Source organism: Polistes fuscatus, unplaced genomic scaffold, assembly GCF_010416935.1.
Source record: "Polistes fuscatus isolate 324 unplaced genomic scaffold, CU_Pfus_HIC Scaffold51, whole genome shotgun sequence".
NCBI lineage: Eukaryota > Metazoa > Arthropoda > Insecta > Hymenoptera > Vespidae > Polistes > Polistes fuscatus.
In genome coordinates this window covers 22,638-49,129 of record NW_025113131.1, presented here as the reverse complement: position 1 = coordinate 49,129, position 26,492 = coordinate 22,638, and the positions used below count along the sequence as shown (strand labels likewise).

The following is a 26,492-nucleotide window of genomic DNA, read 5'->3' as shown; positions in this document are numbered from 1 at the left end:
CAGAAAAATAATACATTTATTATGAGCATAGCCGTTCACCAGATAGTTACAATAAACAACAGCTGATGCGCAGTGAAGGGCCGCAATAGACCAAGCGCTTGTCTCACTCGCACTAGTTACTGTATACGTTCCTTGCTCCCCGAACTACTGCTCACTTTGAATGCGTCTAGCAAGATGATAGAACCGTCGAAACTGTCCGGCTATTATGTAAACATAGATTAATAGGCCCCCAAAAAATTATATATAAAATTGAGATTTTATAATATAACGTAAGTATAATTATAAATTATAATAGTTTAAGGGTGTCCGGCAGAGGGTTGCAACCATACTAACTGTCTGGCAATGAGCAACGCGAGTTTTGATATTATTATGAATCAAATATAAAAAAATTCAGTTTTATTTTATGATAAATTTGAGATGGAATTTTATACACCTTTGTTACCTGTTACCTGCCAAAGCCACCGCTGCCTCAGCTTCATGGGTGGGGATCATTTTTACCTGTATTAGGACACACATAGAAAAATTTTCAGCTTTTATGAAAATCCGAAGGTCTGGCACTCACGGGCTCTTGGACTATAAGTAAAGCAAAACATAACTACTAATATTGAAGTATTTCATTTTAGTGTGTAACACATGGTATTTTTATAATAATTTCATAATGTAGGGAAATAAAAAAGAATCTACAAAAAATGTTTAGAATATTTTTTAACATATTAAAATAATAAAAAAATATTTCAAGTTTCAGTTGCATTTATTAATCAAAAATATGAAAGTAGTTTTAGATTTGCTATTGCTACCTTAAGCATATACATCTTGAGACAGAATTAACTATTTTCTACCAGAAATTTTGTTTTTATTGTTGGCATAGTTAAATACAACACACACACAAAATTTGTTTATACATATATATATAATATGTTTGTAATCCTTAATTTGTTGAGAGTAAGAACCACAATTAGATTCGTCTAAAAATAAGAGTAATTTATTGAAACATAATAAATTAGATTAATAATTTTACAATATTTACACGTGATCAAGTGACCTAAACTAAGAGAATCAACAATTAAAAGTTCATGCTCCCGTTTCTCTATTAATTGATGCTAATCTTAATACGTTTTTAATTAAATTTAATTTACAAGATTTTTCTACTAAACTTCTAAAACGCTCTTGTCAGATTTAAAGACATTCACTCCTGCAAGATTTAAACACCAACTGTCACTCCTGCTAGATTTAAAAACCAACTGTCTCTCCTTTCCTATCTCTCTAATGTTTTTGTTTATCCGATGTATAGCGCCACATCCAAACAGCTAATCACTCAATACACCGGCACATGTATACAAAGCTTACATATGTAGGATGTTTAAATTATAAAAAATAGTGAGGAGTGCGATCAGAAGTAACAATTTATTAATATAACACTAAAACTTGATTATACCGTAGCTGAACTTACACTGAACTCGGTTCGAACCGAAACGCTCCTCTTTTATATTCCTCTTATCGCTCTAGAAACCCCTCGGTCCCTCTCGAATATTCATCTATTTATCCACGAGAAACATCGAGTGGTTTCCATGTAGCCCAGTCAACGCGGGCCAAAACCTGACCTTGTAGCTGGCATCTTCAAAATTTGACCTAAGGGTAAGTTGACGACGCTGAATCGAATGGTGCTAATTATAATAAGATCAGCAACCGTAATCTTGGGGAAAAAGGGTAAAAAAGGGTAAAATATAGCCATATCTTAGAATCTAGGCATTTAATCGGAAAAAGTTTCAAACAAAAGTTGTAGAGAATTGAAAAATACTAAAAAAATGTTCTATGAGTTATCTTCGTATTTTCAAAAATAAGCGCATAAAATTGGATTGAAGATGGGAAAAAAATTGTAAGAGTGGGAGAAAGCAAGCTTATCCCTCCGTCGCGTTTTACACGCGAGCGAGCTAGTATGCGTGCGAGCGTCCGTGTGCACTAATACACAAACGAAGGACCTTCGGCAATCTTCGGGACTCTCGGTCTTGAATGCAAGTGAGAGTGAGAGAAGAAACCAATACTTCTCTCTTTTTATTTATCATGCGATAACGAGTTCATTGTCCTTGGGAGCGTTCTAATATTTCTCTTTTTATATTTTTTCTTTCGGTAGCAAGAATTTTACGTCTTGGGCATCGAGCGTCGTGCGTTTTGTATACGAGTGCGAGTGAGAAAGAAAACCGATATTTCTCTCTTTCTATTTTTTCTTTCGGTAGCGAGAATTTTTCGTTTTGGCCATCGTGCGTCGAGCGTTCTATATATCTATATATATCGGCGTATAAGCGCGGCACTTTTAAATCGAATCTTGATGCTTATGGCACGCCATTTCTTTATTTATTGTCAAAAATAATGAACCTTGAGTAAAAAAAAAATAATTCATTTTAACAGAAACTATTATTATTTAGTTGAGAGTAAAAATAATGAATTAATTTTGTGTCTCGCCATAAAATTAATTAGAATAATTAATTGATATAAATTCGTTGCCTCACAAAAATTTATTTGTATATTTTTGTAAAATCTAATGAAAATAGTAGTGTAAATAGTAAAAATGTTTGTATTTCTGAAATTGTAAAGAAATTAAATAGGTTTATTTTTCGCGGTGTCCTAGGTGATTTCTTATTCAAATGAAAATTATGTTTTACTGAAGGATGATTCGAACATTTAACGAAAATAAGAAGAGACAGTGTTTTTATAAAACACAAAATCTAATTTTTTATTTAAATTGCTTTGAAAGGGTATTCGATTTCTTCATAGTCTTCCTGCTCATTTTCATCATATTGATCGAAATCTGAATCCTCGAGGTCCAGTCCTTCGACAATATCGAGGAATTCATTTCTTGCCATATCTTCGACATCCTTGTCTCTTTCTTCTACTCGAATCTCAGCTGAATTCTCGACTGTGCTAGTGGAAAAGTTGGAGCAGGATTGTCCTCCACAATATTTACAAAATTGGGTGCAAAGTAGCCCACTTTTTCGGCAGCTGCACCGCAAAGATTTGCAGTCTCCCGTGCACGCACATTGTACCTAGACATATACATGTAGTAAACATTTAAGGAAAATGATTAAGAATTTGCATGCGCATAGAATGTATATGATTTTTTGTATAGTTCATTTCAAATTCGCGAAACATTAATCGAACGGTAAAGACTTTAAAAATTCGTGAATTTTTGGAATAATCATTGAGTCGTGCAAATTTTTGCAAAATTCCAAATATTTTACTAATTGTTGTTTTCTTCTTCGATTCAAGTTTAACAAAAGTAACGTTGGCCTTCAATTTACAAGATAAACGCTATATGGTTCACATTTTACAAAATTATGGGATTATTAATTTTCTAGAATTAACTCATTCGACTTGTTTCACCATTAAATTATTTAATCTATTCAAATTTTTTTTTGAGAACCTACCATTTTCAACAAATTTTCAGGCGCTGAACCCTTGGTATTCATGACTGGAATCATGATTGTAGCAGTTCGCTTCCAGCCCCAATCCCGTGCGTCTAGTTTATTTCCTAACCAAGATTGGATTTGGTAAAACGTTCGTTTCACGTGTTCTCGCAGAACGGGTTGCGTTGGAGGTAATGCCGCCAATCTAATATCCACGTTGGTGTGCACGGCCAGCGATGCAAATTTTTTGTATCGAGCATCACTGAGCGACTGATTCGGATTTTCGAAGTTGTATAAATGTGCAATTATTTGTTCTGCACATTCACACAGACTCTCTATTGTACTCTCAGCATTATAGAATATTTTTACAGCGGTCTGCAGATGCTTATTCTTTTGCAGAATGGAGACGATGCTCTTTTTTCCTTTGCCGTACATGGCACTCATCGTGTCACATCCAGCGAATGCGTGGGCAAATAAAATATAAGGCTTCAAATGTGCGTGGTTTTCCGTATAATACAAAGTATCTTTTTTACCACCTGGCGATTTCTTGTAAAAATACAGAGGACTGGTATCGGATAATCCGATCAATAAAACTAGCAGGTCGGTGTCATTACCGACAACAGCCACTTCGCGGCCAGTATTTTGCCTTAGCTCTATCGCTGTCCTTGTTATAAGCGCGTCCGCATCTTCTTGTGCCACTTTCACGTTTATACCGTGATTACGTAAATATTCTGATACCATTTGCACCAATTTCATTTTGTTTTTCACATTTGACAGAAATCTTTTTTGGCTCAAAGATATGAGTGTGGTCTCGTTGAACTCTATATCCGGTGCTACATTTCGCTGACGTCGGCGATATCTCTCATATGATTTTATTCCAGTATACTCGTCGGTGTATCCATCAAAAACGATTGAAGGATTTTTTCCGTAATTATTAATTATGTGGGAGTGGTACGATTCGCAAATAACTTTAAACAATGCTCCATGCGGCCACAACATGTTGTGTAGGAGGAATCCGCCATCGATGACAAAGTCCATATTTCTGATATAAGTTTGGCCTTGTATAACATACGGCTTAAATAATTTATATAATTCTGATTTCGATGTCTTCCTCATGAGACCAAACTCGTCGAATAACGATAACGGATACGGTGAAAGCTCAAACTCAAAAGCTTTCCGTGTTTGTATCTCGTCACCATTAAAAAGAATAGATATCCGCTTAAATAGTATACAAGAGTCCACCATATACGTATCGTTGTTTACGTGAGTCTTAACTTGAGCAGCCGTCAGATTTCTCACTTTGCTCGTTACCGCAGACAATGATACTTTTGAAACACTCTTTCCCACTATGGATTCCATACTTTTGTTCCCTTTCTTGGTTTGCAAAAGTCTAGTGCTGTGTAAGTTTTGTATGCTGTTTCTACACACTTCGAACGTGTTTTTTTGAAAAATATATATTGAGGTAAGTTTAATATTCAGATATTTTTTTCATATACAATTATAATAGTACTGGTAATAATAATACTGTTATAAAAAGGATACAGGGCAGGGAATACAAATACTCTATGTGTAGCAGTACATTCTTTATTTTCAACGAACTTTTCGAATCACACTTTTCGAACTTCCTTTGTGTCTCTATTTACCTGTAATGCCCTAACGTCTCTTTGTTTCTTCTTTGAAAAATTAACCGCTTTTCCCTCTCCTTATCTACGTTTGTTTATACTCACACGACATTGTTCGAGACGTCGCGTTCTTTAAATTCATAACAACAACTTTCTCATATAGTCCTACACTAAGCACAGTTTGTGGTCTTTTAGCATTCGAACAGTAAACATTAAACATTAAAATATTCTCTTTCGAACATTTTGTCACATTACGACGAACCGAGCAGCCTACAGCCGAGATAGAAACTATTTGTATAAGAATTCTAAAGGAAAGAATCTAAATAAATAAGTAATATAATCTAAAGGAAAAACCGATAATAAATATCATAAAATAATATAATAAAATAAAATTCTAAGATATTCGGTCTCCTCAAAAGAAGGGGTCTCATGGTCGTTCCCCCCTTAGCTAAACAAATTTAATTTTAAACGGGAAAAATCCCGATAGCTTTGAAAGATACTCTCTCGCTAAGACGTTACAGGCGTTAAAAGGGGAAAATAGAGATGACCAATAGGGAATCGGTGATTTGATGAGAAACGCCCTGTAGGAAAAGGAGAGTCCTTCCTCCCCCCCGATATGCGGGGTATAAGAAACGGGCACCGGACCGGATTCATGATTATTATTCAAGAATTATTATTACAAGTTGTACACGGATTATTATTTAGAAGTTGTGCAGGGATTATTATTTAGAAGTTGTACAGGACTTATTATTTAGAAGTCAGTAAGTGTAAGTCTTAAGTGCGACTATATATATCAAGGTAGTTTTTACTTTGTATTTTGTTCTATTTTCTTGTGTTTTGTAAAATATATGATCCATATTTAGTAATACTTCGCACAAAACTGTCATTCACCCCGACCTTTAATCGAACACATTTATACAGCCCAAATCAAGTATTAAAATAATTGTATCATAGTCGTCAAGACTTAAATAATAAAATAAATTGTTGACTAGTGAACTATTCATGGATGCGAACAAGGTATGCAACATATGCGATGAAGCACTGGAGTGTGCTACGTCGAAAGTTGTGACCGTTGGAGAAAAGGGTCTGAGGACATTAATTGCAAAAAGCAAAGAACTTGGCGATGGAAAATGGGAAGTTTGGAGCAGTCACACTCCGGTTCTCTTGCATGTATCGTGCCGCAAACGGTACTTAATAGCAACAATCAAAAGTGCGGCCGCAAGAGCAGCAAAATTGAAAGCTTCATCGAAATCTTCTGCTGAAACACCTAGTACGTCGTCAGCGAGGCTTTCTGAATCGGCTCCCACAGAAAATGAATTCAATTTCCGTGACTTGTGCTTAATATGCGCACAGTCCTTGGATAAATTGCACAAGCCAGTCTCCGTGATACAGAACGACTATATGAAGGAAAGGTTACTCAATATAGCCGAACAGCGAGACGATGACAGGAGCATCGCTTTGCAAAAACGATTGAAAGATGTCGATTCTATAGTTGCTGTGGGCGCACGATATCACAGAAAATGTTACAAGCTGTTTTTGGTAATCCCAACCAACACGTCGGATCATATTTCAAGAGCAGAAGAAATAGACTCTAATTTTCAACTCATTGTGCAGCACATAAAAGATTCGAAAATAGGAAAATTCACAGCGACTGAATTACTGTATCTCAAGGGCAGCAGATGTTTTACAAAAAAAGTTTTGTATAAAAATTGAAGAAATGTTTCGGAGAAGATATCTATATCCATCATCAGCAAAGCCGTGAAACATTGATCTTCTATAAATGCTTCAGTGCTACCAAGTTATGTGGAGACTGGTATCGTGATCCGGATTCCCTCAATATCAAGCAGCAAGAAACAATTATAAACGTTGCAGCGCGGATCGTCCGAAAAAATATCGAAAATCACAATTATGACAACGATTCTTATCAGCCAGCTGGAAAATTTCTTAATTCAGTTCAACGAGACATTCCTCCACTTCTTCGTGTACTTATTGATCAACTTATTGCACCGAATTCGATGGAAAATCTCGACGACGATGAAGACCGATCTTTCGTGCAACGAAGTGCAGTAGCCCATTCTATTGTAGCTCTCATCCGACGTTCCGGTTTCATATCGCATCTGCAGCTGGCACTCGGAATTTACATCCATCGCAAATGCGGATCAAAGTTGATTATTGATATCCTTAATAAATTAGGCTACTGCGTGTCATATTATCAACTGCAACAATACGAGGCATCGATCATCATGGATCCACCGAAATTCGAACGTGAAGACGAAGTTTGTGTGCAGCATGTCTTTGATAATACCGATCACAACGTTGGAACGTTGGATGGTTACAATACGTACCACTGCTTAGGTGGAATAGCTATCTACACGCCGGAGGAGAAAATAAGCTATGAAGGTCGGACGAAAAAATTGACAAGAGCCACAAAAATATCAGCAGCAACGATAGCTTCACAGACCGTAGTGAGAACCATACCATGGACAGGAAATTCAAACGGATTGGAAAATATCCAGTACGCTGACACAAAGAAACTCTTTTCCACAGATTCGCCCGTATTGCCAGCCGCATACTCGACATATCTATGGGCAAAACACTGCAACATAGAAAATGTACCGAGTTGGAGAGGTTTTATGGAGGTTTTAACGGCGGATAACACTTATAATGTTTCCAAGGTTGTTTGTCTGCCTTTCATCAATCAGCCTCCTTCCAATATGAGCACTATCAACACAGCTTTACGCACCGCTCTAGTTGAGGCTCGTCAAATTAATCAAAAAACGTGTTTCGTAACATTCGACCAACCATTGTACTATAAAGCTCGTGCGATTGTTGGTGCATCACAGGATACGCTGAAAGACGTTGTGGTTCGCTTGGGTGGTTTCCATTTGCTCATGTCCTACTTGGGCTCGATCGGTCACATTATGAATGGCAGCGGTCTTGAAGACATCTGGGCAGTAACATACGCTCCAGCATCAGTGAAAAAGATGTTGACGGGGCATGCTTATGCTCGTGCGATGCGTGCTCATATCTTGACATTTACCGCTCTGGGAGTAATGATCTGCCGTGAAATCGAAGGTGAAATATGTCAACAATACGACGAAAATATTAAAGCTTTTCTACAAAGTTGGGGTACAGAACCTCCGACTATCGGCGATTGTCAATCGAAACCTTCCATTATTTCGATGACAGCGGACTTGACTGCACAATTAGGAATTTTAAAAAATCGAGGACCAACAGCACAACTGTGGGTGCAATACTTTGAGTGTGTCGTAATTGCGTTGCAGTTTATGGAGGCCGAACGCTCAGGCAACTGGCAATTACACCTTCAAAGTATTCGTAAAATGTTGCCAATTTTCCATGCTGCAGGCCATTTCAAATACGCTAAAAGCGTTCAAATATATCTTCAAGATATGGTCAACTTAGAGCTGACAATGACCGACGATGAATACCGAAGGTTCACAACGGAAGGATATTTTACGGTGCGAAGGTCTGACAAAGCTTGGTGCGGTGTGTGGACGGACATGGCGATTGAGCAAACATTAAACAGGTTCTTCGGTACAGAACTGAAACATGGGAGAGGTGTTACACCTAGTGTTATCGCGAGATTTTTATCTGTGATGCCATCGTCGTTCTCAATTATTGAGTGCTTAGAAGATTATTGCGGCGTCGTATCATCTACAAGCGAACAACACAAAGATCTCGCCAACCATCGAATGAAACGAGATGATGATGACACTAAAAAATTTATATTTTGGTTCGAGGAACACCGTCCTTTTCAACCTCGAACTCTGTTATATTCCTTGTCGACAGGGATTGTCGGCATGGTTACTACAGATTGTCATCTAGCATTCGAGAAAGGGAACAAAAGTATGGAATCCATAGTGGGAAAGAGTGTTTCAAAAGTATCATTGTCTGCGGTAACGAGCAAAGTGAGAAATCTGACGGCTGCTCAAGTTAAGACTCACGTAAACAACGATACGTATATGGTGGACTCTTGTATACTATTTAAGCGGATATCTATTCTTTTTAATGGTGACGAGATACAAACACGGAAAGCTTTTGAGTTTGAGCTTTCACCGTATCCGTTATCGTTATTCGACGAGTTTGGTCTCATGAGGAAGACATCGAAATCAGAATTATATAAATTATTTAAGCCGTATGTTATACAAGGCCAAACTTATATCAGAAATATGGACTTTGTCATCGCTGGCCGTGCACACCAACGTGGATATTAGATTGGCGGCATTACCTCCAACGCAACCCGTTCTGCGGGAACACGTGAAACGAACGTTTTACCAAATCCAATCTTGGTTGGGAAATAAACTAGACGCACGGGATTGGGGCTGGAAGCGAACTGCTACAATCATGATTCCAGTCATGAATACCAAGGGTTCAGCGCCTGAAAATTTGTTGAAATGGTAGGTTCTCAAAAAAAAATTTGAATAGATTAAATAATTTAATGGTGAAACAAGTCGAATGAGTTAATTCTAGAAAATTAATAATCCCATAATTTTGTAAAATGTGAACCATATAGCGTTTATCTTGTAAATTGAAGGCCAACGTTACTTTTGTTAAACTTGAATCGAAGAAGAAAACAACAATTAGTAAAATATTTGGAATTTTGCAAAAATTTGCACGACTCAATGATTATTCCAAAAATTCACGAATTTTTAAAGTCTTTACCGTTCGATTAATGTTTCGCGAATTTGAAATGAACTATACAAAAAATCATATACATTCTATGCGCATGCAAATTCTTAATCATTTTCCTTAAATGTTTACTACATGTATATGTCTAGGTACAATGTGCGTGCACGGGAGACTGCAAATCTTTGCGGTGCAGCTGCCGAAAAAGTGGGCTACTTTGCACCCAATTTTGTAAATATTGTGGAGGACAATCCTGCTCCAACTTTTCCACTAGCACAGTCGAGAATTCAGCTGAGATTCGAGTAGAAGAAAGAGACAAGGATGTCGAAGATATGGCAAGAAATGAATTCCTCGATATTGTCGAAGGACTGGACCTCGAGGATTCAGATTTCGATCAATATGATGAAAATGAGCAGGAAGACTATGAAGAAATCGAATACCCTTTCAAAGCAATTTAAATAAAAAATTAGATTTTGTGTTTTATAAAAACACTGTCTCTTCTTATTTTCGTTAAATGTTCGAATCATCCTTCAGTAAAACATAATTTTCATTTTAATAAGAAATCACCTAGGACACCGCGAAAAATAAACCTATTTAATTTCTTTACAATTTCAGAAATACAAACATTTTTTACTATTTACACTACTATTTTCATTAGATTTTACAAAAATATACAAATAAATTTTTGTGAGGCAACGAATTTATATCAATTAATTATTCTAATTAATTTTATGGCGAGACACAAAATTAATTCATTATTTTTACTCTCAACTAAATAATAGTTTCTGTTAAAATGAATTATTTTTTTTTTACTCAAGGTTCATTATTTTTGACAATAAATAAAGAAATGGCGTGCCATAAGCATCAAGATTCGATTTAAAAGTGCCGCGCTTATACGCCGATATATATAGATATATAGAACGCTCGACGCACGATGGCCAAAACGAAAAATTCTCGCTACCGAAAGAAAAAATAGAAAGAGAGAAATATCGGTTTTCTTTCTCACTCGCACTCGTATACAAAACGCACGACGCTCGATGCCCAAGCGTAAAATTCTTGCTACCGAAAGAAAAAATATAAAAAGAGAAATATTAGAACGCTCCCAAGGACAATAAACTCGTTATCGCATGATAAATAAAAAGAGAGAAGTATTGGTTTCTTCTCTCACTCTCACTTGCATTCAAGACCGAGAGTCCGAAGATTGCCGAAGTCCTTCGTTTGTGTATTAGTGCACACGGACGCTCGCACGCATACTAGCTCGCTCGCGTGTAAAACGCGACGGAGGGATAAGCTTGCTTTCTCCCACTCTTACAATTTTTTTCCCATCTTCAATCCAATTTTATGCGCTATTTTTGAAAATACGAAGATAACATCAGTACATTTTTTTAGTATTTTTCAATTCTCTACAACTTTTGTTTGAAACTTTTTTCGATTAAATGCCTAGATTCTAAGATAGGCTATATTTTACCCTTTTTTACCTTTTTCCCCAAGATTACGGTTGCTGATCTTATTATAATTAGCACCATTCGATTCAGCGTCGTCAACTTACCCTTAGGTCAAATTTTGAAGATGCCAGCTACAAGGTCAGGTTTTGGCCCGCGTTGACTGGGCTAATGCGACGAAACATGAAACGCATTTCTCACGTGGTATCGCCCAAACAAACGAATGCCGGAAAGAGAAAGTTTCTTTTCTTTATTTCCTATCCTTCACATATATATATTATATTTATAGATTTGCCTTCCAAAATATTCAATGCAAATCATTAAAGAATAATAAGTAGAAGAATAATAATATTTGTGATATTATTTAATACATAGGATGAGCTTTATTTCTGTATAGATCAGCCAGAACATTTGAAATATTTAATTACCCTTTCTCTTATCCTTGACCAGGATATGCCTAAACCAAACTTGCCACCATGGCAAATAGTAACTTTTCCCTGACATGTAACTTCTCTAAATCTAGAAAAGGTAAATCTAAGAATACTGATGAATTATAATTGTTCTCTTTATCCTGATATTATAACAGCCAATAGTAAGTAGAATAGTAAAAATATAAAATAAAATAGTAGTTAAAATACTTTACCGACTAAAATATATGTATTATATTACTTTTAATTCAATTTATAGTGCTCTGCTTCTCTTTCTATATTTTTATATTTTATACATAAACTATATTCCCAAACAGTTTTATCTAAGTGTGCGTCTCTACATTTTTGTTCCAATCAAGGACTGTAACACATCCAAGAAAAAGATTTCATTCCAACATCGGATCTATGCATATAAATTTCATTTTCCAATGGTTAACGATATAAAGAAATCTTTTAACTAATGTCTCCTTCGTAGAGATCGCATGTTAATTATTATGCAAATAGAATACAACCACAGTTACAAGGAATAAGCGAGACATGAATCTGTTAAAAGGTAAAAATAATAATCTTGCTTTTACAAAAAATGAATATTATAATTCTTTTAAAAATCTAGGTGTGTGTACTTATGTATGCATGTAAGAAATTATACTTCTTTTACGTAACAAAACATTTTCTTTCGCAACCTATACGCCTTACAACGTTCCATGTTTGTTTGTGATGAGTACGCTTTTTTAGATACATTTTTATAACGATAGTAATAGGCATTACACTTCTCTGCATTAGTTTTAGAAATCTCCAAAACTGAAACAAGAATTTAAATGTATACTGATACTGGTCAAAAAGATGCAAGAGATTATAGTTTAATAAGAATTATTGTAGAAAATAATTTATAAATAACTAAAATGCATTCATTTTTCAATTCTTTTGATGGAATATTAATGCACATGGTTTCTTCCCAGAGTGAATAAAAAGAAGACGGTGTCTTCCCAAATCTTTCATGATTTTTGTATCGTCGGCTTCTTCTTATCATTGTTGAAAATAATGCGTTCTCCCTTCCAGTAAAATGGTTGATTATCTATGCAGAGAGAATAATAAGTTTTCTAATGCTTTGAATATATATTTTTGAAGAGAATTTTTAAGAGAATTATAATATTCATTTTTTGTAGAAGCAAGGTTATTATTTTTACCTTTTAACAGATTCATGTCTTGCTTATTCCTTGAAACTGTGGTTGGATTTTATTTGCATAATAATTAGCATACGATCTCTATGAAGGAGACATTAGTTAAAAGATTTCTTTATATCGTTAACCATTGGAAAATGAAATTTATATGCATAGATCCGATGTTGGAATGGAATCTTTTTCTTGGATGTGTTACAGTCTTTGATTGGAACAAAAAATGTAGAGCCACACACTTAGATAAAACTATTTGGGAATATAGTTTATATATGAAATATAAAAAATATAGAAATAAGTATAAGAGCACCATAAATTGTATTAAAAAACAATATAATACATATATGTTACTCGGTAAAGTATTTTAACTGAATAGAATATTGCTATTCTACTTACTATTGTCTGTTATAATATTAAGATAAAGAGAACGTTTGTAATTCATCAGTATTCTTAGATTTAAATAAAAAATTATCATCGTATGGTTGGGCATAAAAAATTGCACAACTTGTTATCTAATTTTTCCATTTTCAACCTAAATTTGTGATCACTACAGAGAAGGAATGAAAGAGAAATAAAATTCAATTCTGTAACCATCTTCTATTTTACACTCTGCTATACAAAATTCACCCACTGATGAATAGCTGAACTAACAAAGTCGGACTGCCTCACAGTCATGTCGATAGTCATGGTCACAATTTTAGTTGTTTCATTCGCATTTTGACAGATAGCAAATTCTCCAGCTTTAACATTTGATCATTTGTATTGAATTATACATTTTAAATTTGGTATACTAATAGACTCATTATCATATAACCAAGTTTCACTCAACATTAAAATTTGAGATTTTTGTATAATTGAATCAATAAGATCACTGGAGTGAGCATGCAGACTTTGATAATGGAAAGTATCAAATTGATGATAATTGCTATCTGCTAAATTCATACAAATTTTTGTACCAGTAATCACAGGCTGAGGCGATGGTGCAGAAGTCATTAGTAAATTCGAAGTTGATGGAGTACATAAAATTTAATTCACAGACAATTGACATGCTTGTGCAATCATTTTTTTTCACAGCCTATACGCCTAACAACGTTCTCCATTGGTATGAGCTGCATTCGCCAAGATGTGGGTATACTCACCTCACTCGTCGGTAATAAAATAAAGATTGCGCAATCTCTTCCTGTAAAAAGAATGAAAGTTAATGCAATAAAAATATATTTTACAATGTTTTATATAAATTATTTTTAACATTAATATAATATTTGTTTCTCTTTTTTTTTTTAAACAATATTTCTATTTTTACCTATTAATAGATTCTTGTTTAAATTATTTTTTGTCACCGTAGATGCATTCTATACGCATAATAATTCACATGAAACCTCTGCAAATTAAAGAATCTTCCAATATAATACAATTCCTATTTATTTTTTAAATTTGTAATAACTAGGATGCATTCCTTCTTCAATTTTTTTGATAGAAAATAAATGCACATGGTTTATTTGCAGTGTGGTAAAAAGAAGACTGTCTTCCAAAATCTTTCATGATTGCAGTGTTGTCAGCTTCTTCTTATCGTTGTGGAAAGTTATATGCTCTCTCTTCCAGTAAAATAATTGAAAACCTATGAAGAAAGAATAAGTTTATTATTGCTATAAATAAATATTTTTCAAGAAAATTATAATATTTGTTTCTTTTTCAGAAGCAAAATTTTTATTTTACCTTTTAAAAGATTCATGTCTTGCTTATTCTTTATAACTGCAGCTGAATTTTATTCGCATAAAAATTTAAATGGAATCTCTACAAAGAAGACATTAGTTGATACAAGTTTACAATATTTTCTTGCAAGTTAATAAACAATAATGTCTCTCAATACCTGGTATGACGCTTGGAGATATATTATGCACAAGTATAGATTTTTTTAATATATTGTATTGTGGGATGCGAGCGCTTCCATGCCAAATACTTAAATAGGTATTCGTGAAGAGATTGCACGTTAACTATTTCTTTTTCCTTTCTTTATCCCAATTTATGTGGGAAATAAAGGCCTGGTGTCAATTGATTTTAATTTCTTTAACCAAAAAATCAAATTTTATTAATTACCAAATGATCTTAACTTAAACTCTTTTTTGTACTCTTTTTACTCTGACACTTATCTTTACTCTGACACTACTCTTTACTCTGACGCCTCTTTTACTCGACTAACTGAAATCCATTAGTCCAGTCAACGCGGGCCATCTCCTTCAAATCTCAGGAAAGGAGGTGGAAACTTGATATAAGGGTAAATAGACGACGCTGAATCGAATGGTGCTAATTTTTTTAAAGTGGAAAGTGCCGTTTTTGAGAAAAAGGGTAAAAAAGGGTAAAATATAGCCTTATCTTAGAATCTAGGCATTTAATCGAAAAAAGTTTCAAACAAAAGTTGTAGAGAATTAAAATATACATAAAAAATGTTCTATGAGATATCTTCGTATTTTCAAAAATAAGCGAATAAAATTGGATTGAAGATGGGAAAAAAATTGTAAGAGTGGGAGAAAGCAAGCTTATCCCTCCGTCGCGTTTTACACGCGAGCGAGCTAGTATGCGTGCGAGCGTCCGTGTGCACTAATACACAAACGAAGGATCTTCGGCAATCTTCGGGACTCTCGGTCTTGAATGCAAGTGAGAGTGAGAGAAGAAACCGATATTTCCCTTTTCTATTTGTTTAGGCGATAACGAGTATTATTGTCCTTGGCCATCGATTGTTGAGCGTTCTGATATTTCTCTTTTTATATTTTTTCTTTCGGTAGCAAGAATTTTACGTCTTGGCCATCGAGCGTCAAGCGTTTTGTATACGAGTGCGAGTGAGAAAGAAAACCGATATTTCTCTCTTTCTATTTTTTCTTTCGGTAGCGAGAATTTTTCGTTTTGGCCATCGTGCGTCGAGCGTTCTATATATCTATATATCGGCGTATAAGCGCGGCACTTTTAAATCGTATCTTGATGCTTATGGCACGCCGTTTCTTTATTTATTGTCAAAAATAATGAACCTTGAGTAAAAAAAAAATAATTCATTTTAACAGAAACTATTATTATTTAGTTGAGAGTAAAAATAATGAATTAATTTTGTGTCTCGCCATAAAATTAATTAGAATAAATAATTGATATAAATTCTTGCCTCACAAAAATTTATTTGTATATCAAATTGAATACGTATTCTCTTTAAGACGAAATTTAAAATTTAAATATTTTTCCTATTAAATTATGTATTTTATAAAATTTTAAATTACTGACTTTTTGTCTCGTAAAAATTTATTAGTTTATCAAATTAAATACATATTTGAAAAAGAAGAATTTTATAACCACACATAAAATTAATTCAAGATATATATGAAAGGATATTTAAAAACGTGGAATTTATTTTTTGTCTATACATAATTTTAATTCATTTTTATTATGTTATAAGAAAACAGTAATGCATTCTGATTCATCTTCGAAGTCTTAAGAATTGTACGAAATAAATTGAGCTATTATCAATTGGTGCGTTAGCGTAAGTAGTAACGTCTTCGCTTCTCGCGCTGGGTATTTAACGTTCGATCCTTCGTGGGGGAATTATTTTTAACGGCGTGCCATAAGCATCAAGATACGATTTAAAAGTGCCGCGCTTATACGCCGATATATATAGATATATAGAACGCTCGACGCACGATGGCCAAAACGAAAAATTCTCGCTACCGAAAGAAAAAATAGAAAGAGAGAAATATCGGTTTTCTTTCTCACTCGCACTCGTATACAAAACGCTTGACGCTCGATGGCCAAGACGTAAAATTCTTGCTACCGAAAAAAAATATAAAAAGAGAAATATCAGAACGCTCAACAATCGATGGCCAAGGACAATAATACTCGTTATCGCCTAAACAAATAGAAAAGGGAAATATCGGTTTCTTCTCTCACTCTCACTTGCATTCAAGACCGAGAGTCCCGAAGATTGCCGAAGATCCTTCGTTTGTGTATTAGTGCACACGGACGCTCGCACGCATACTAGCTCGCTCGCGTGTAAAACGCGACGGAGGGATAAGCTTGCTTTCTCCCACTCTTACAATTTTTTTCCCATCTTCAATCCAATTTTATTCGCTTATTTTTGAAAATACGAAGATAACTCATAGAACATTTTTTATGTATATTTAAATTCTCTACAACTTTTGTTTGAAACTTTTTTCGATTAAATGCCTAGATTCTAAGATAAGGCTATATTTTACCCTTTTTTACCCTTTTTCTCAAAAACGGCACTTTCCACTTTAAAAAAATTAGTACCATTCGATTCAGCGTCGTCTATTTACCCTTATATCAAGTTTCCACCTTCTTTCCTGAGATTTAAAGGATATGGCCCGCGTTGACTGGACTACATTGCCTTTTCTGTATTTAGCTGCTTACGCATACACACACATACACGCTTTCTCCTATATATTTATATTCGCTTTTGTCTTACATCACTTATTTTTTCATCTACGCTAAACAAACGTACACATGCATGTACACATACTCTCTCATTCCTTCATACCATAACAACAGTGGACAACATTTCTTGTAGCTTTATCTATCAGAAAAACATCTTTACTTATACTAGAAATGCTCTGTAGATTTAGAAGCATCTTCGTCTTATTCTAGAAATACCTATTCGTTGTCTTTTCTTTCTTGCGTATCTCACCTTAAACTACTTTTTCGTTTGAAATCCCCACTTCGCACCATCGCAGGTAGCAACGAATTTCATGATCGACGCGCTTAAGATCACGTACGCTACAAGCATGTTCTCTTTTATTTTCTTACTTTTGTTCTTGGACTTCCACAGTAATTGCTATTAGTTTTTCAAATTTATAATAACTAAGATGCATTCTTTCTTCACTTCCTTTGATAGAATATTAATAGATATGATTTTCTCTCAGTATACGTAAAAAGAAGGCGGTATCTTCCAAAATCTATCATGAATGCAGTGTTGTCAGCTTCTTCTCATCGTTGTTGAAAGTTATATACTTTTTCTTCCAGTAAAATAATTGAAAACCTATGAAGAAAGAATAAGTTTAATAATGCCATAAATAATTATTTTTTAAGAGAATTATATAATGTTTACCTTTTAACAGATTCTGGTATTGATTATTCCTTGTAACTGCGGCTGCATTTTATTCGCATAATAATTCACATAGACTCTCTATGAAGGAAACATTAGTTAAAAGAAATCTTTATATCGTTAACCCATTGAAAAATGAAAATTATATGTATAGATCCGATGCTGAAATGGAGTCTTTTTTTTTGGGTGTGTTATGGTCTTTGATTGGAATAAAAAATGTAAAGCCGCATACTTAGCTAAATCTAATTAAGAAAGTAGTTAATGTATGAAATATAAAAAATATAAAAAGAGAAGAAGAGCATATAAATTAAATTAAAAAACAATATAATACATATATGTTACTCGGTAAAGTATTTTAACTGAATAGAATATTGCTATTCTACTTACTATTGTCTGTTATAATACCAGGATAAAGAGAACGATTTATAACTGATTGGTATACTTACAAGGGGACCTTACACTTAGTCCGACACGGATTTTAACGAGCTTTGGTATATTAGTAGTATACTTTGAGGTTGTTATCGTGGTAAAGTACTTTGTCCGAACGCTCAACCATTTTTGAGAAAAAAGCTTTTGAAGTTTTGGTTTTTGTTGTATACATGTTTATATTATTTTAAATTCGACCATCTTTCAAGTAGCGCGTTAGCGTATCTAGTAGCGTTCTTGCTTTTCGTGCAGGTAGTTAGTGTTCGATCCCTCATGGAGGAATTTTCTTTTAATAATTTTTTTCTATCTGTTTCCAAATTATTTTTTCATATTTTTTAATTTTTAAATATATACAGGAAAGAAAAAATTATTTATTACAAAAAAATTAGAAATAATAAATTTTTTCACATCTTGCGATAATAATAAAGGAAAATTTAATTCTTAAATTACAATTAACATTTTATTTTTTAACAGGTATATGAAAATAGATAAATGAAGATTTATCTCTTGTGAAGATTATATCAAGATACAATCAATAGTCCATCATCAATTGTCATCAAAAATTTTTCATAAAATGATTCGATATGTATGGTACGCTTTGAAATTATTAAAACCAAATAAAAGAGAAATATTTTTAAACGTTAATCAGGTTTGTTTTTCATCAAATCTTTTAAAAAAATCGTTGTTCATGTAACAAGTCATGTTTTATTAATTGCGCGAGATGTGAAAAATTTATTGTTTTGAATGGTTTTACGAGAACTATCACTCTGGAACCTGCGTTTAATAAATAATAATAAATGTACAATAAATGTTAAAACACATAGATATAAAAAAATTATACATGAAATTGTTAATGATTAGAATTTATACGATTGTTATTTGTTAGTATATTGAAGATTTATCTATTTTTATATACCTGTTAAAAAATAAAATATTAACTGTAATTCAAGGATAAATTTTCCTTTATAATTTTTGCAAGATGTAAAAAATTTATTATTTCTAATTATTTTATAATAAATAATTTTTCATTCCTGTATATATTTAAAAATTAAAAATATGAAAAAATAATTTGACAACAGATAGAAAAAAATTATTAAAAAAACTTCCCCCATGAAGGATCGAACGCTAACTAGCGACACGAGAAGCGAGAACGCTCCTAAATACGCTAGCGCGCCATTTGAAAAACAGTCGAATCTAAGATAATATAAACATGTATACAACAAAAACCAAAACTTCAAAAGCTTTTTTCTCAAACATGGTTGAGCGTTAGGACAAAATACTTTACCACGATAACAACCTCAAAGTATACTACTAATATACCAAAGCTCGTTAAAATCCGTTTTGGACTAAGTGTAAGGTCCCCTTGTTAGTTATGAACCAGTTACGAACTGGTCTTTTCCATGCAGTCAAAATGACTGCTTTTCGGCAATATAGATATAACACACATATATGGGATGCGAGCACCTCCAAGCCAAACACTTAAGTAGGCGTTCGTGAGGAGATTGGACGGTGGGCCCCGGGATAGCTCAATTGGTTAAAGAGCAGTCGCCCGGAAAGCGGAAGATCCGGGTTCGAGTCCCGGTCCAATCTGTCCAACGGCCCAATTTTTTCACGAATCCTACATATATATATACCGGAAGTGAAGGAGGGGGGGGAAACAACAATGATTAATTAACCCATTTATATGTTGTAGAAAAAGTCACAAAATTATAAGAAGCTGTGTCATTATTTAAATAATTATTTTTTTAATTGAAATTCAAAAGCAGTCAAAATGACTTGCTTAGGCAATCTAGTGTTAATTAAAATAACATTGCTGCAGTCAACGAAACCTTATCTACAAACAATAATAAGACTAAAGTATAATGACGATAAAAATAATATAATTCAAATTTGTATTTGTATTTTTTATCCGTTTAAAACGAAATAGGAATTTGATAAAAGAAAGTAATAGTTTTTTACGCAATTAAAAAATAATATGTTTTCATATCTATAACAAATTTGATGTTGTTCTATCCATCGATGTCATCTTCGGAATCATTTCCATCATACGATGGATTTTCATCTTCCACTCAATTGATTTCTTCAACACGTCGAGCGCTACGCGAATTCTTAAGGAAATACCCGTCTGGCCACGCGCGCGTTACTTATGTTAGTATTAAATAAAATAATTGTGTCAGTCACCGGTGACCGGTGACATGGAACTTGACGTGTTTAAAATTAAATTCAAATTTGTAAATTGAACCAATCGAATTTAAAAAAAAAATTTATTATTATTAGATAAAAAAAAGGAAAAAAAAGAAAATTAAATAAAAGCTCCCAAAATTATAAATTTAATTACGCTCACTATATATACGATATTACGTACTCTATACCAACGTTCCAAAATACTCTAAAAATATTCGACGAAAAACCGTTACCGAAATGAACTGCAAAAAAAAGACGATTTGTTCGAGGGAATACAATAATACTGTATCATTGAGAATAGAGAAATAAAAAAGATCTCTTTAGTATCTACATAGTATAGTACTCATATACATACGTATGCACGGGCTGTAGGCAAGGTTTCGTTGTTTGCCGGAATGTTATTACCGTAGAGCATGTCTGCCGTATAAAATATAGGCTTCTAATACTATAATAAAAACGTATTATAACGTATTAACGTATTTTAGATTTGTAAAAGTACATTTGATTACGGATTCTAACGAACTTTGGTATATTAGTAGTATACTTTTAAGGTGTTATCGTGGTAAATATTTTTATCTATCGACCAGCCAATTTTGAGAAAAGAGCTTGTAAAGTTTTTCTTTTTCTTATATCCGTGTTATATTATTTTAAATCTAACCACTCTAATAAGTGGCGCATTAGCGTAAGTAATAGTGTTCTCGCTTCTCGGGTTATTAGTAGTTATTATTCGATCTTTTTTGGGGTAAGTTCTTTTTTGTATAAGTTTTTTCTATCTATAAGTTTAAAAATTTTTTTTTCTTATTTCTTAATTTTAATTATATATACAGAAAGAGAATTAAAATTATTACAAAAAAATTAGAAACAATAAATTTTTTAACAAGTATATAAAAATATATAAAATTTCAACAGTAACAAACAACAAATATATATACTCTAATTATTAACAAGTTCATGTATATATAATATTAATATCATGCCTTCTAACAGATCAAGTTTGCTTCCTTTGTTACCAAAAGTTTTATTATAGCTACATTGATAATAACTACTAGCACCCTAAAAAAAGCAAAAGACATGAGTTATTAGGGACATTAAAATTTTATATATTTTTATATACCTGTTAAAAATACACCTTCCTTTATTTTATTTGCGCAAAATGATAAGGAATTTTATTATATCTAATTTTTTGTAATAATTTTAATTCTCTTTTTGTTATTATATTAGAAATTAAGAAATATGAAAAAAAATTTTATAACTTATAGATAGGAAAAAGTTAAACAAATATTAAAACTTCCCCTAAAAAAGATCGAACACTAACTAATGGACGTGAGAAACGAAAACGCTACTCTACTTTTACCTTAGGCGCGGCGCCACTTATTATAAAGTAGTAAGATTTAAAAAGAATATATCAACGGTTATAAGAATAAACAAAATTGTAAAAGTTCTTTTCTCAAAATTTTTATGCCTTAACCATATGATGATAATTTCTGATTTAAATGTAAGAATACCGATCAATTAAAATTGTTCTCTTCATCCTGATATTATAACAAACAATAGTAAGTAGAATAGCTTAAAGTTCAGGTAAAATACTTTACCGAGTAAAAATATGTATTATATTAATTTTTAATTCAATTTATGGGTATCTGTTTCTATTTTTATGTTTATATTTCATACATAAACTACTTTCTTAAATTGTTTTAGCTAAATATGCAGCTCTACATATTTTGTTCCAATCAAAGACTGTAACACACCCAATAAGAAGACTCCATCTCAGCATAAACCTGTGCATATAAATTTTATTTTCCAATGGATTACCAATATAAAAATTTCTTTTAACTAATGTCTCCTTCGTAGAGATTTCATGTGAATTATCATGTGAATAAAATTCAACCACAGTTACAAGGAATAGGCAATACATGAATCTGTCAAAAGGTAAAAATAATAATCTTGCTTCTAAAAGATACAAATATTATAATTCTCTTGAAAAATATTTATTCAAAGAATTACAAAACTTATTCTCTCCGCATAATTTATCAATCATTTTACTGAAAGAGAGAGAGAGCATTATTTTCAATAACAATAAGAAGAAGCCAACGGCATTGAAATTATTAAAGATTTTGGAAGAGAACATCTTCTTTTTATTCACACTGGGAAGAAATCATATGCATTTATATTCTATCAAAAGAATAAAAGAAAGAATGTGGGCATCTTGGCTATTTATAAATTGGTTCTACAATAATTCTTATTAAATAATAATCCCTTGTAGCTTTTTGACCAGTGTCAATATACATTCAAATTTCTGTTTCAGTTTTCGAGATTTTTGAAACTAATGCAGAGAAGTGTAATGCCTATTACTATCGTTACGAAAATGTATCTAGAAGAAAGTATCCATCACAAACAAACGCGGAATGTTGTAAGGCGTATAGGCTGCGAAAAAAATGTTTTTTTACGCCAAAGAAACATATCTTCTTACGTGCGTACATAAGTCCACAAACCAGCTTTTTTTTTTATTCATTAACTCCATACATCTTTACATATTGTCCGTAGAAATTTGGTAAATTGTTATATAAGTGAAAAAGACAGCACGTGGACAGTTTCTCTAATGAGATAGCATCGCTATTGTCATTTATTTCGATGAGGTTTCATTTTTTACTCATGCTCCTGGGTGTATTCTTTTGAGCCTTCTAGAGATATATTGGTTGTAGTTATCTTTGGCTAGCGAGTTTATGTGCGTATCAATTCTTCTTTTATATCTGCAGGTTGCCTTGGTTATTTCTTCTTCTATCGTGTTAATATTTTGGTCCTTTCCTATCTTTTCGTTACGGACGTACCATGGAGAATTCACGATTGTGCGCGGCTATGGATTGTTGAGTTTCGAGATTGGCAATGTGACTTTTCGCTGCTATACCCCATAGCGGTAATCCATATGTCCAGATTGGTTTTATTATAGTTTTGTAGATTTAAAAAAAAATAAACTGTGCGGTTAAATCAAGAACACTTTTAATCAAAATCTCTTGAGTTACAAAGATTACTTGTCTTGAAATAGTTTTTTCTTGTTCATTTTTTGAGTTTTCCATTAACTAATTGTTATTCTTCCTCTAAAAAAATTTTGTATATATATACGTTTCCTGGATATTATTAATTCTACATTCTTCTTACCACCTAAATTAATTCCTGTGAAAGTTTCTTATGCGTGCAATACTAACAATTAGAAACATTATCTCAAGTATTGCTATGTTATGAGATTAATGATTCGTATAATGCTTTAAAAAGAATATTAAATAAAATGTAAAATAAAATATTACTTGTAGTTGAATGTTTTTTAATGCTATAAATTGTTAATTTTCCCTAATATTTAAATACTTTGATGCTGCATTAAGAATGTTCGAAAAGTATTTCAAACAAAACTATATTATATGGAAGTATATTACTATTCAACATATTTATAGGATCTTGAAAAAATGTTCTATTACAGCAAGTATTACATTTTCTTGAATTTAAAAGAATTAACTATCTAGAATCGTTTAACGTATCGTTCATACGGAAATATTTTTCTTATATAAAAACAATTTTAAATCACAGGTCATCGAAAGCCCTAGGAAAGATTTCTTTTATACAATAATGCATTGACAACGTAGCATAATGAATAGTAAACGCATTTAAATTGCAGAACTAAATCATAATTAACAATTTAAATTAGACTTATTCGATTGGCTATATAAACAGCGATTTCAATAAATAGCTTATTTGGCATACGAATTAGTAGTTGATAGTGCTGATACATTTAGCATATAAGAATTAGAAGGCTTAGAAGATAGTGCAGTTGACATTTCTGGAGTATCAGAAAATTTTCCAAAAATTGACAATATTAACGATGTAAAGTCGAATCTGATGAATGACGAAGATTGCGTGTCTTCAGATCATACAATGTGAAATTTCGATAAGAATATGTTAAATTATATTTCATACAGAAATTTATTACATTAAAGAAAGTTATTTTTGAGTAAATTGAATTATTATTTTTTAGATAATTCGTCTAAAGTACCATCGCGTTTAGGAAGAGTTTCTAATTTTTCCTTACTCGATAATTTTTTTTTGCAATTAATGCAATACAGACACAATTAATTCTTCGAGCAGTGTATTTATTGACAGTGAGAATCGAACGCGAAGATGTAGAGAAAAGATTCACTCTTCTCACTAAAAACTAATAAATTTATATTAAATTTAAGAATTACTATATGATAATTCGACTTCTATGAATAAAATCAAATATCCTCAATATACCGAACTTATGGATAAAAGCAACTTGAGTGTCTTTCGAGTTATTTTGTAAAATACTTAATTAATAGTTTAATGTGTTTATTTTTCAGTCTATTTGTGATATTGAATCCTCTGTTGTTAAAATACGAATACCGATATCCTAAATGAAAACTGGAAAAGTATAGTTTCTAAAAATTATTTTTTATTTGTACAGTTAATTATTACAGTTAATTATTTTATTAGGAAAATAATATCAACAAAAATTATAAATATTATCGCTTGTTAAATCTCAAGAATATAGTTTCAGCTGGTTGCAAAGTTATTCTGAATTTTAGGTCAATATTTTCAACGGAAACTGGGTTGTCTATTCGAACAAGAAATTTTCTCAATAAAGTGGCAGCTATTACCCGCATTTGCGTCATGCCAAATTTTTGACCTAAAAAAGAAATATTAAAATAACAAATACTTTATTGATCAATTATTTAGAGTACTAATTCAAGTATGGGTAAAAATATGCCTTTACCTATACATCCTCTTCTCCCAAAGCTGAACGGACGAAAACATTTCTCGTTATAATTTCCCGGCAAGAACCGATCCGGGTTAAATCTTAACGGATCAGTCCAATATTTATATTTTCGGTGCAGTGAAAATATTGAAATAACTACGTGACAATTTTTTGGTATTATCACATTGTCATTCACTTGATAAAATAAATAAATACATATTATTACTATATAAGACACTAATGTCAATGGACAAAAATATATACTAAAAAATATTTTATTATATGTAAATATACCTCTTGTGTCCCTATATAGTTTCCGTGCAATAAATGGAGCTGCAGGAAACAGACGTAATGTTTCCTTGATGACTCGATCAAGATATTTCATTTTCTTAGTATCTTCCATTGTAATAGGAACCTCATTTGGATCGCTTGAGCCGTACAAATCGTACAACTCTTCGTATACTTGATTCTGGAATTGAAAAAGCCGTATACATGATACAAGTTTTGTATGAAAATATAATTGATTTTTGAAAGATAATGACAAATAAGATACTGCTTAAGTACAATCTGTGCGTACTTGAATGTCTGGAAACGTGGCCAGCATTAAAAATAAAAATGAAAGTGTATTAGCGGCAGTATCGCTTCCCTAAAAAATAATACAAATTGATTTCTAGTTTTAATGGATTAAAAGAAATCTCATCTAATCTGAAATAAATTCATCTTACTGCAAAAACCATTGTATTTATTTCATCACGAATATCTGCCTCCGAATATTCTCCGGACTCGTAAAGCGATTTAAATATGACGTCTAGAAATGAACTGGTATCTTTTCCTTTAATTAGAGAAGAGTATAATTATATATTATTTATAATTATTATAAAAAGCATTCTTCTATAAATACATTATTAAAAGAATAATTTTTCAAATGGTTATTTTTACTTGAACATGGACCTTTTCCTTCCTGGGTAAAGTTATCCTTGTGCATTGACTCCTTCTTTTTCTTTATAATCTTGAGGAATGAAAGTTTTATACATGAATGAAATATTAATTTTTTTAGAAAAATATATATTGAGGAAAATTGAGATAATTAAAAGTGTGAATAATCGTTTTATTTATACCTCGCTCGTTATTTTATTAATGTGGGAAAATATTCTTGTAGACGTTTTCCCTTAGATGAATTGTTAAATATAATATTTGGATGTAACCAGAATTTCAGTGCTCTTTGTATAGTTATGTCCATCGTTCTAAATAAAAATAAAATTCACAACAAGAAGACAAATATGCAATAATAATAGATTACAATAGAA

General features: G+C 32.3%; 3 protein-coding genes and 3 long non-coding RNA genes across 7 annotated transcripts; 1 reads left to right on the top strand and 5 right to left on the bottom strand.

Moving 5' to 3' along the window:
- Positions 1 to 2,704: 2,704 nt before the first annotated feature.
- On the bottom strand, positions 2,705 to 3,505 carry LOC122522708. Its single transcript, XM_043643991.1, has 2 exons — positions 3,423 to 3,505; positions 2,705 to 3,041 (listed from the first exon to the last, which is right to left on the bottom strand). The coding sequence occupies exons 1-2, from the start codon at positions 3,474 to 3,476 to the stop codon at positions 2,736 to 2,738; spliced, it is 360 nt and encodes a 119-aa protein (XP_043499926.1). The 5' UTR covers positions 3,477 to 3,505; the 3' UTR covers positions 2,705 to 2,735.
- Positions 3,506 to 12,541: 9,036 nt separating this feature from the next.
- Positions 12,542 to 12,872, bottom strand: LOC122522707. Its single transcript, XR_006305135.1, has 2 exons — positions 12,728 to 12,872; positions 12,542 to 12,615 (listed from the first exon to the last, which is right to left on the bottom strand). It is a non-coding gene; the product is annotated as an uncharacterized LOC122522707 (long non-coding RNA).
- Positions 12,873 to 13,460: 588 nt separating this feature from the next.
- Positions 13,461 to 14,606, bottom strand: LOC122522706. The gene is made up of 4 exons (XR_006305134.1): positions 14,586 to 14,606; positions 14,432 to 14,509; positions 14,019 to 14,333; positions 13,461 to 13,895 (listed from the first exon to the last, which is right to left on the bottom strand). It is a non-coding gene; the product is annotated as an uncharacterized LOC122522706 (long non-coding RNA).
- A 22-nt stretch (positions 14,607 to 14,628) lies between these two features.
- On the bottom strand, positions 14,629 to 17,948 carry LOC122522705. 2 transcript variants are annotated; one of them, XR_006305133.1, is made up of 3 exons: positions 17,817 to 17,948; positions 17,397 to 17,747; positions 14,629 to 14,780 (listed from the first exon to the last, which is right to left on the bottom strand). It is a non-coding gene; the product is annotated as an uncharacterized LOC122522705 (long non-coding RNA). The 2 variants fall into 2 exon arrangements; XR_006305132.1 differs by lacking the exon at positions 14,629 to 14,780 and adding an exon at positions 17,178 to 17,285.
- Positions 17,949 to 22,212: 4,264 nt separating this feature from the next.
- On the top strand, positions 22,213 to 23,396 carry LOC122522723. The gene is made up of 3 exons (XM_043644006.1): positions 22,213 to 22,352; positions 22,729 to 22,893; positions 23,180 to 23,396. The coding sequence occupies exons 1-3, from the start codon at positions 22,337 to 22,339 to the stop codon at positions 23,368 to 23,370; spliced, it is 372 nt and encodes a 123-aa protein (XP_043499941.1). The 5' UTR covers positions 22,213 to 22,336; the 3' UTR covers positions 23,371 to 23,396.
- A 1,556-nt stretch (positions 23,397 to 24,952) lies between these two features.
- On the bottom strand, positions 24,953 to 26,325 carry LOC122522711 (cytochrome P450 4V2-like). The gene is made up of 6 exons (XM_043643994.1): positions 26,304 to 26,325; positions 26,125 to 26,194; positions 25,911 to 26,017; positions 25,763 to 25,831; positions 25,402 to 25,654; positions 24,953 to 25,116 (listed from the first exon to the last, which is right to left on the bottom strand). Exons 2-6 carry the CDS (start codon positions 26,168 to 26,170, stop codon positions 24,953 to 24,955), a joined length of 639 nt encoding a protein of 212 aa, XP_043499929.1. The 5' UTR covers positions 26,171 to 26,194; positions 26,304 to 26,325.
- Positions 26,326 to 26,492: the final 167 nt, after the last annotated feature.